This window comes from Lupinus angustifolius, chromosome LG07, assembly GCF_001865875.1.
Source record: "Lupinus angustifolius cultivar Tanjil chromosome LG07, LupAngTanjil_v1.0, whole genome shotgun sequence".
NCBI lineage: Eukaryota > Viridiplantae > Streptophyta > Magnoliopsida > Fabales > Fabaceae > Lupinus > Lupinus angustifolius.
Window position 1 is genome coordinate 13,999,304 of NC_032015.1, and position 11,016 is coordinate 14,010,319.

Sequence of the window (11,016 nt, forward strand, 5' to 3'; positions counted from 1 at the left end):
AAAACCAAAAGTTTAATATGTAAAGAGAGTTTAAAATTTTGATTGTACTATGGATATAATCATATAAAGATCTTACATAATGTTTCATTTATCATCTATTTGTATTACTTATATTTAAAAGTTAATGACAATAAAATATGAATGACGAATAATATTGTTTATTTGAATGACGTTTAAGAGAAAAAAATATATGCATATAATGTATTCTATATACTGTCAATATATCATTTATTATATATATATATATATATATATATATATATATATATATGTGTGATCGTTATTAACTTTCTTGAAAAGATAATAGTGAATGATGTCTCAAAAATAATAGTTAATAGATAATACAATAACTATTAAGAAACTGAATAAATCCAAAAATCAAACAAACAGCCGGCTCTTAGAATACAAATCAACTTTTTCTTTGTTCACTTAGAAAATCTTCAAAACTGTTTCCATATCCCAACCACATCCATCATCGTCTTTGAGTCACTGAAACAATGGAAGAAATCATAAAGGGTGATTTAGTCACAAGACTTCAAGCTGTGAAGCAAAATTCTGGAAAATCCTACAATCAGATAGCACAGGAGACAGGACTCACCAATGTCTATGTTGCTCAGCTTTTTAGGAGACAAGCTCAGCTCAAACCTGACACTGTCCCTAAACTACGGGCAGCTCTGCCCGACCTGCCCGAAGAGCTTTTGATCCAGATGGTGAAACCCCCTTTGAGGTCTTATGACCCTAATCTCATCCAAGATCCCACCGTCTATAGGTCTCTATTATCTATTCTTCACATACCCCATATGTAATTTTTGTTTGTTATTTTCGGGTCCGCTTGTGAGTTGAGTTTTGGAGGGAAATGGAAGAGTGGGAGCCATGAGATGAGATGACTCTGAAGCCTTTGTTTCCTTTCCCTCCAAAACTTAACTCGGAAACGAACGCAGGATAGTCGGTATACGAAACTCCACCTAGTGGGTATATGGAGGGTTGATGTACACATCCTTACCGATTTACCGAGGAACCCTCTATGTACTAGCTATTCTCTATGTAAAAAACTGTTTTTTTTTTCTAATGTCATGGTCCAAGTGACAATGAGTTTAATTCTTATGACTGGAAAAATATTGACTGAGAGGTTTGTAAATGAATCTTTTCGAGTTGACTCGGATTAATTCAGATTCAAATCGATCTTGGGTGCCAAGGGTTTCATATAAAAATTGGATTTTTAGATGTTAGATTGTGAATTGGCAAACATCTGAATTCTGAGGTGAAATGAGTATGTCAAGTTGTCTTTAGAGTGTATAAATGATCAACTGTTAACTTGTTTTTTATTATATTCATGTTATTAATAATGTTCAACATATGTTTACTCAAATGGTGGTGTGTAACGTTGGTCTAGTAGTATAAGTTTTTGCTAGATCTTCAGGATGACCTTAAGGTCAAAGGTTGGATTCCTGGAAACGACACGTATTGAGAGGGACAGCGATGTACCCGAAAGAGATTAGTTCCTTACCTAAAGGTGAGGGGATACCCTTAGTAGTACCCAAAAAAATGATGGTGGGTCAAATAAACTCTGGAATTTAAAGTGTAAGCCCTCAAATGCCATGAATGATGATTAAGCTGTTCTGAAGTAAACATTTATATGTTGTCTGAGTTGAAACGGGCATGACAAAGTTTTTTGTTGATTATTTATGTTATAAAGATTCATCTCCATTAGAGTGTAACAAGTACTTAATGTGAAGATTTTTAAATGCAAAACTGTTAGTGAAAGAAGTGAATTGCCAATTTTGATTGTCCTATTGGTTTATTCAATTGTTTAAAATCTGTGTTAATGTATGAGCTAGGTAGGACTTGCAATACTCCAAAGTGATTGACATATAAGAATTCTTGTGCAATGTTTTTCGAGGTTTCTGATGTTGGGGATCAGTTATGGATCATAATAACTGCACTTATCTGATGTGGATTCTACTGATCTTCTATTTCATAGGTTGAATGAAGCAGTTATGCATTTTGGGGAAAGCATCAAGGAAATCATCAATGAGGAGTTTGGTGATGGAATGTAAGTTTCGATTTATATCATGATGAATTGATCTATATGTTCAACATAGATTCTGTTTGAGCTTTTTCTTCATATCACTTTTGTTGAGAAAGCTGTGTTATTGTTATCATGTTTGCTTGACCTTTCTGCTTTAGAGCTCATCGATCAGAAAAGTACCTTAGATTTAGGAAATACTCATCATTTTTGTTCTGATACTTGTCCCTTATCTTGGTCTCTTATCACTACCTTTGCTCCACTTCCTCGTATGCACATTGGTTGCACAAAGGAATAGACATTCTGCAAATCAAACTTATGATTTCCTTACTTGCATTTTCTGTATTTTGTAACACACCCGTATTTGGCTCAATGTTAGATAATAATTACTGGGAATTTATCATTCTCAAGAGTACAATATCCCGTCGTGACAGATGGATCCTTTTTCTTCTCAAGAATGGGATTTAGTAAGAGACTATTGCCCACCCCCTCGTCACTTATCCCTCAACCCTTACCACCACCGCACGATTACACTGCTGCCAATGCCACCATCGTGACCCTAGCTATTCATGAATTTTTTTATTTTAAGTTTACTAGGATTACTTTAAAAAAATAACTAGGATCCCCAAAAACATTCTCTCCAAATCAAGCACATTAATATAACAATCCTTGTACTTTCTAGCAATGTTCTAGAAAGTTTTTTTTTTTTTGCAAACCAAGCACATTTGGCAACATTTCAGTTATTCCTTGGAATAATAAGTCATTCCATGAACCAAACAAGTCTTGCAATACGACTTTCATTTTTACATTCAGAGATTAATTGAGGTTACTTTCCTTTTTCTATCAGAAATTGGTTAGTTATTGATGTATTTGCCTAATTCTGTTACAAACTTACAGATCTGAGATGCATGCTCCTCTTTTTGTAAGGAATGTATAGTCTCATCTTATCCTGATAAGGTTTAGTGTCTCTAGATATGATAGTGAGCAATGGCAATTCATTTTTCACTTATAATGAAATTTCTTTTCAGTTTAACATAATATGCTTCGGGTTAAAACTGATTGTGAGAATAATTGTTTCATTTATTAACAGAAAATGGACATTGTAGAATCATTAGAACCATGTAGCTGACCCCACCTAGTGAGGAAAGGCTTGGTTGTTGTTATTGACGATGCAGGTGGTGAAACATGCCATGCCTAACAAATGGCATAGATGCATATGGTGTTATTGTATGTAAATGTTAAAACTTAGAAATATTTTCTGTGCTATTATTCATTTGTTCATTTCATGTTTAGTATGTCAGCTATAGATTTCTACTGCTCAGTTGACAAAGTTAAAGGAGTGGATGGGAAGGATCGTGTGGTACTGACATTTGATGGTAAATACTTGCCGTATACAGAGCAGGTCAGTCGCTACTTACGCCTTTTACAGTTATGAGATTTTGTTCCAGAAAACAATGATCTATAAAAGAATGAAAAGGGAAAAGCATGCTATAGTTCATGTTAAGAATGTTATTATTTGGTGTCACAACATTTATTGTCTTATTCACTTTGCTGTTTAATAATCTTCATTAGATTTTCAATGTTACAAACAACTAATGTGTGCGCGGATAACAGGTGGGAAACCACGTTTCACTGCATGAAATCACGTTTGTGTGGAAGCTTGGCTTTGTAGCTTCTGTGCAAATGTGATTTTGCACCTTCCAAACGCCAAGGAAAACAAGCACTAAATGTGTGTTTTTTTTATATAACCAAGAGTATTTCCTCACCCTATGGGTAGGAACTAATCCTTTCAGGATGTGTGACTGTTCTTTCCAATAAGTGTTGCTTCCAAGAATTGAACCTTTGACCTTTGATCTATCTAGGGATCAAGTGGGGCCTTAGCTACTAGACCAATACCTTGTTGGTAGCACTAAATGTGTGTTTGGCAACATCATTAAGGGGATTATAAGTCAGCTAACCCGTTTAATCAATTTGCCGCTTAATAATCCTCAGCAGATTTTCAAATTTCACCAACAACAGAATGTATGTTAGCCAACATCATTGAGAAGATTACAAGTCAGCTAACTGGTTTATTTGACCAAAAATAATGCAATAGCCTTGTTTGGTTAGGTGAGATTTTCTAAATAAAAAGATCTAGTTTACTAGATCTGGTTTGATAAATCAATTGGAGTAACTTATGACTTATAATCTAAGTTTTTAAGTCATTTACACTTACAAATTAGCTAATTTTACTAGACGCTTCCACTTCAATCAGCTAGCTTATCTCGGATATGCACCTGAACCTTAACAAGAATTCAACATGTTATTGTCATGCATTAAACTTTTCAGCTTTGCCTCTGCCCCTTTTTTACTTTTCCGAAACCTGTTCTGCTTGTGTGAAATCAAACAAAACTTGTTAGTCGGGTGTAAGGTCTCATTAGATCCCCAGGATGATCAAAAGGTTAAGAGTTCGACTCCTGAGAGCGACACTTGTTAGAGGATAGTCACACGTCCCGAAAGGGATTAGTTCCTTATCCATAAGGTGAGGAAATGCCCTTAGTAGTACCAAAAAAATGAACTTAATTTATGAACTATGTTTTCCTTCCTTCATCAATGCTTTATGTATGATAAATTTTCCAATGTGGACAGAAATCAGAGGACATGGTTTCAGTTTCAAGAATAAGGCCACAGGGAAATCAGTGAGCATCTTCATGCAGACCAATGGGAAAATCTTCAACTCCCATCTTCTTGCACAAACAAATAAAGTCCTATCTTGTGATTTGTTATATTGCAAACTATATGTGATCAATGCTATTTTGTTTGAGTTTCCTACAAAGACATTACAAGTAAAAAATAAAATTATCTGAGACATGAAAATTAAAAGTAGCCAACCATGGCCATTGGTTGTTTTTGGCTTTGGGATTTCGTGGCACTTCTTGGATGTAAATGTCAAATAATTGAATTGAAATGATTGTATTCTCTTTGGCATGTGCTTGGTTGTGCAATTGGACTAAACCTAATTGTATTTGTAAGTGTATATGGAGCATACATGCTTTGGGATAACATATGGTACTTGTTGTATTTATCTTATTCATCTTTATACTATTTCATTAGAACTAATTAGGGGTTGGTCTAGTTTGGATCATCATTTTCCTTGCAAAGCCAAATGTTAAAGTTCGATTCTTATGAGTTAAATTTGATGGAAGGGATAATCAAGTTCTCGGAATAATTCCTTACTCAATAAGGATATCCTTGGTTAGCACCAAAAAAAATATTTTGTTAGACAAGGTGTAAGTTGGTTTAGATTAATCTGATTATCCAAAAAAATCCAACTACTCAAATATATGTTGGCATGTTAAGTTTAATGGGAACTCTGAAATTTTTCAACCCAAACTAACCAACTCAAATTAAAAAAAATGGTATTACCAAGAGTATCACTTCACCTTTGTTTGATAAGGAATTAATTCATTTTGGGTTTCGTGGTTATTTTTTTCAACAAGTGGTACTTAAGAAAACGAACTCCTAACATTTTGGTGAATCTAGCGGGATTTTATACTACTAAACAAATACCCTAACCAACTCAAATAAAAAAATGGTATTACCAAGAGTATCACTTCACCTTTTTTTTTATAAGGAATTAATTCATTTTGGAGTTCGTGGTTATTTTTCTCAACAAATGTTACTCAAGAAAACGAACTCTTAACATTTTGGTCATTCTGGAATCTAGCAGGATTTTATACTACTAAACAAATACCTTATTGGTCAACTCAAATTAAAATGATTGGTTTAAACATTTCTTTCTTCTCTCAGCTCGTTCAACCTTGCCTAACCAGGATTGTAGTGAAGGGTGTTTATTGTTTAATATAGAATGGTTTGGACAGTAAAACTCGTGTAATTCAAGCATTTAAATTGTTTGTAGTTTGGTTCAATTGAATTTATAATATCAAATTGGATTCAATTGGCAGGCATCTACAATTTTTATTTGATTTAATTTTAAAGCAGCCATTAAGAATGAATCTTCCATTTTTATGTTCCATGTAGTTTTGTTACTTTGATGTTATATAAAGTTATCTCCTTGCCTGGAGTCTTAGATTGAAAGATAGGCATCCTATGTAGATCTTCAAGATGGTTTATAAAACAGAAAACAAAAGGAAAAAAAGAATCATATATTTATATGAATCAACTCAAAACAAAGAAGCATTTTAATTCAACCTGAAAGAGAAAAATAAATACAGCTTTGATTTGAAAATTATTTTTCAACCTTTAAATAGAATTATTTTCAACCTAGAAAACTCAGTTTCATCCGGAATTAACAAATCATATAAATGTCTTTTCTATTTTCAAGATACTTTACTGTTTGTTATCAATACCCAAAAAAACAATGTAATATTTGTTGGGGTAAAGATTATATATTATCATTGTATCATCCATCATTTATTTATAGTACTTTTTTAAAAAATCAATTATAATAAAAATGAATATTAAATAATGTACTGAGTACCGACAATTTATAAAACTCTTACCATATATATTTTTTCTCTAACCAAAAAAGGTTCTTTAGTGTTTATATGTACATCTCAAATTCTATCATCTTTCCTATAAAAATTAATATATTTTTATCTTTATACAAATTAGTACATTGATAGACTGTGAACTTACATTTTTATTTTATGCAACTAAATATTTCATTTTTATGAATTTTATATTGTACAATTAGAATTTTTTGTTTTTGATGTATTTTATATTATAGTTTTTTTGTTAGATATACTTTAAATTATAATTTCTTATTTTTATTAAAATATCCAATTTAAGATAGAGATGTACTTTCAACTTGTAGTTAATGTTTTGATGGTAATTACCTAAAATTATATGATTTTTGGTAGAAATTAAAAAACGTTAAAAACAAATAAGAAAATAGAAATTATACAATAGTAATAAGTATACTATATTTTGATTTTACGTATAAAAATATATAGAAGTATAAATATAATATAATATAGCTATAAATATATAAAACTCATTCTAAAACCAAAGAATAGTAAGTTATCTTTACCCATATTAAAGAAACAACAGATTTATTTGTATAAGATTTTACTAGATTCATAAAATATTGATTTTTGTGAGCAACATTTGTTGGGAAAAATATTTTCACAAGAGATTAATTTTTTATCCAGACAATGAATACATTTGATAACATGCAAAAAAATTAACACCTAAAAGTCAAAAAATAAACTTACCATATGTGTATGAAGATTTATAGTTTTCTTCGTCTCCTCCAAAATCTAACTCGTACAAACAAATGCTAAGAAGAATGCAAATTCTCTCCTATATTGGAGAACTCAATATTGGATAGCGATACTGGCATGTGACACCAAAATTATTTAAAGTCCAAAATTTTAATTATTTTTAAATTAAATAAATCTAAAACTTTAAATTTATTTTCCCCCTCACGGGAAGGTGAAGTACATTTCAATTCTAAGAGAACTACCACTAGATAAACCAAATATACAACTAGAATAAAAGATAAGGAGAAATAGGAAGGAATACAACAAAGAAAACACACAGTACTAAACATCATATATAACCTCTCAAAATAGACATTACTGAACACTCTGATGAATATGCTATCCTCATGTCATGTACAAGAATCTATACATGGTACATTCAAATTTGGGTAAACATTATGTGTATTTGAGCTAGTACAAATACATAATTTTTCAGAAATCATGAGCAAGGTAGCTTAAAAGGGTGACACCAAAATAATTCGGTATAAGTATTGGCAAGTAATATGGATGGTAAGAATCTGAACTCTACTTTGCAGGAAGACAGTCATATTTAGATATTATGCTACTGCTACAGTGAACACTGTGGATAAGATCAAATTAAAACCATGGCTGAGTAATAAAGGGAAAAAATATAAAACAATTGTCTTTAAATGAGAGGAATCAATGAGAAATACATCAAATATTATTCAGCGTATATACACTTTATTCTCTCATACTCTCTTACACACATATTCTACTTCATCTTCCTCTGTCAAGACTTTCATTTTCTTCATTCTCTCTCAAATTCTCAATTATTCAACAGTCTTTTCTTTGTTTTCTGTCTGATTAAGTTCATGTGTTATGTGTATGCAAGGGTCTTGATGCTTATTCGTTCACTGTGTTTTGGCTCAGTTGGGTGAGGTTGTTGTTTATGTAACAAAAGTGTTAAACCTCAGTATAGAATGAAATAATAAAAAATACTGATATTATAGTACATGGCAAGTTTCAGCTAAGGTCACTGAACTACATGACAAACCAAAAATACAGATTCTAGTAGCACAATCCTAAGTACAATAGCATGAATCAATAATGCTAAGTAATTTGATTCATTCTTTACATTCAAGAATCGTCAAATAATTTCACTACATCTTGAATTATATTTGCTTTAATTCCTCCCAGTGTTTTAAATTGCGGTTGCGGTCGCGATTGCAGTATCGGTTGCGGTTACTGTGATTGTGGTCATTGTGGCCGTTGCGATGCGATTACGGCCGTTGCGGCGTGAAATTAATTAATGTATCCACAAAATACAAAAATAATGTATAATTACTATAACTATTATTATTATTCACTTTGTATAGGATTTTTTGTTCATTATGGGACTTTGTTTAATGACAATTAACAATTTAAAATAAAGTTGTAGTAAAATAACATAATTTTGCAATTAAAAGAAAACATTTTATCTTATTTTTGCATAAACAAAAGTGAATTACATTTACTTAGAAGAGTACAACATATTGCAATTGTCATTATCATCAAATACCTAATTAGGAAGCAAAACCAAGATTCAATGATATAATGTCCTTACAAAATAAAGTAAGATAAAACATCACAACTAATATTATAAAATTGTCACTTGAAGAACCTTAAGAAAATTATTAAATCCATTAGAACACTCGCATTTTAATTGTTAATTGTTACCACATGCTAGAATGGGGTGGAGGAGTATAATCTTCATTGTCATACTGACTACCATCTTGTGTAGGTCCTTGTCCAAGGACATAATAAAAAAATCCATGACTTGATTGTTGATAATAAGGTTCTTGATAATTCATTAATGAAGACTGGTGAGATGAAACTTGTCCACTTTCATATTGAAGATGTGTATAATAACCATGTGGATAATATACTGGATTTTACCCTTGATTACTCTGTGATGTTTCATCAATGCTAAAATCACTAAAACTTTGTGTAAGAATAGAAGAGGAAGCATCTTCAAGTGTAATATTTTGTTTCTTTTTTCCTCTCCTAGATTGTGACTCAGTTCTATTGTTATCATTAAATGAATCACTAGAATGAACCATACCCGATCTAGATGATGTAAGGTCAATTAGGTTACGATCACGCCTATGCAATGACATCTCCTCATATGGATCATTGTGCATTTGTTCACCTTCCTCATCACTTTCTCCACCCTCGACATTACCAGCGTCATTGCCACCATCCTCACTTGGTGGGCTTAAACCACCACTATGTTCATCAGAACCAACATCATCACTATCAACTTCCATATTTTCATTTTCATCATCGGTGTCAATTATAGGAAGTTGCTCTGCATTTTGTGCTCCATCTAATGCTAGATTTTCTCTTTCTTCTATCCACTCAGACAATGGATCATCTTCCTGAAATATGTTGTCAAGATTAATAGGATTGAAACTTGCTTCAATTTCTTCTTGACTTCTTCTCATTTCAGTTCTCATCTTCAACTTCATATTGTAAAATGTATAGACAAGTCTATGTAACCTATTATATGTGAGTCTATTCCTTTTCTTTGTATGAATATAGCTAAACGTGCTCCAGTTTCTCTCACAATTCGTGGTTGAAGTTGTTTGGCTGAGAACTTTAATTGTAATGCTTTTAAGTTCAGGAGAGCATGAACCAAATATCATCCACCATTCATCTATTTACCTCAACAAGAAAAATAAACAAATTATTATGCTCGTAAAAAGTGTTTTAAATGCACTAGTATAAAGAAATATGAGAAATATTATTTTACCTGGATTCATTTTAGACCAAGCTGCTTGAGCTTGAGGTGTACCAAATGTCTCTGACTTATTTCTATAATAAAGCAACTATGTAACATAAAATATGTCAATATATAAATGTATAATCTGAAATTATAATTTAAGAATTAAGAGATTAAAATATAAAATTTTAATGTGAACCTGGTTAAAAGCTTTAATTTGTTTATCCATGTCCCTTTCAAGTTTCATGATGACACTATTAGTTTCATCAAATGTTTCATTATACATATTAGTCTCGTGTTCAACTCCATATTGAAATTGCGGGTTAAGAAAATAACCTATAAATTTATTAAAGTATAAATATTAAAATGAAGATATAAAATTAATAATCATATGATAAAATTAAATATAAATTCTACTAACATACTTGTAGAGTGAAGATCGGAGTGCATGAATTTCCATCTCTTATCTATTATGTCATTGTATTGAGAATGATAGCGACAATTTTTTTGAATTGATTGTTTAGCTCGATCAATCGCTTCATATAGAAAACCCATTGTGGGCTTTGTATCACCATCCATCAACCTTAATACTTTAACTATAGGCTCGAAAACTTTTAATTTATCACTAGCCCTACTCTAGAATTCATGATCCAAAACAATCTTCCTTGCTTCAAGTGCTGGCCCATTCTTTTGTTTGTAAAATTTAGATTTTCTGAATTCTTCGGAGTTGAACATTTGTTTCAGGCCTTGCTTTTGATTCACAATTGCTTGAAGTTGCAAGAAATTTGTTGCAAATCGAGTGATGCCAGGACGAATAATCTTAAATCGAGTGATGCCAGGACGAACAATCTCTCTGCCTCCAGTATATTTTTTTCATAAGATTTACTGTCCATATATGGTTATAGATGAAGGTTGTCACCATCTTTGCTTCCTCCAATGATTTTTGCACATTTTTCTTTTTTTCCAATATCCTCCAAGCAAAGATCCAAAGAATGAGCTGAGCA

The 11,016-nt window shown here is 31.7% G+C and overlaps 1 protein-coding gene across 1 annotated transcript; it reads left to right on the top strand.

The window, feature by feature from the left end:
• On the top strand, nucleotides 413-4,914 carry LOC109352429 (cyanate hydratase). The gene is made up of 4 exons (XM_019594412.1): nucleotides 413-769; nucleotides 1,982-2,053; nucleotides 3,320-3,428; nucleotides 4,655-4,914. Exons 1-4 carry the CDS (start codon nucleotides 498-500, stop codon nucleotides 4,706-4,708), a joined length of 507 nt encoding a protein of 168 aa, XP_019449957.1. The 5' UTR covers nucleotides 413-497; the 3' UTR covers nucleotides 4,709-4,914.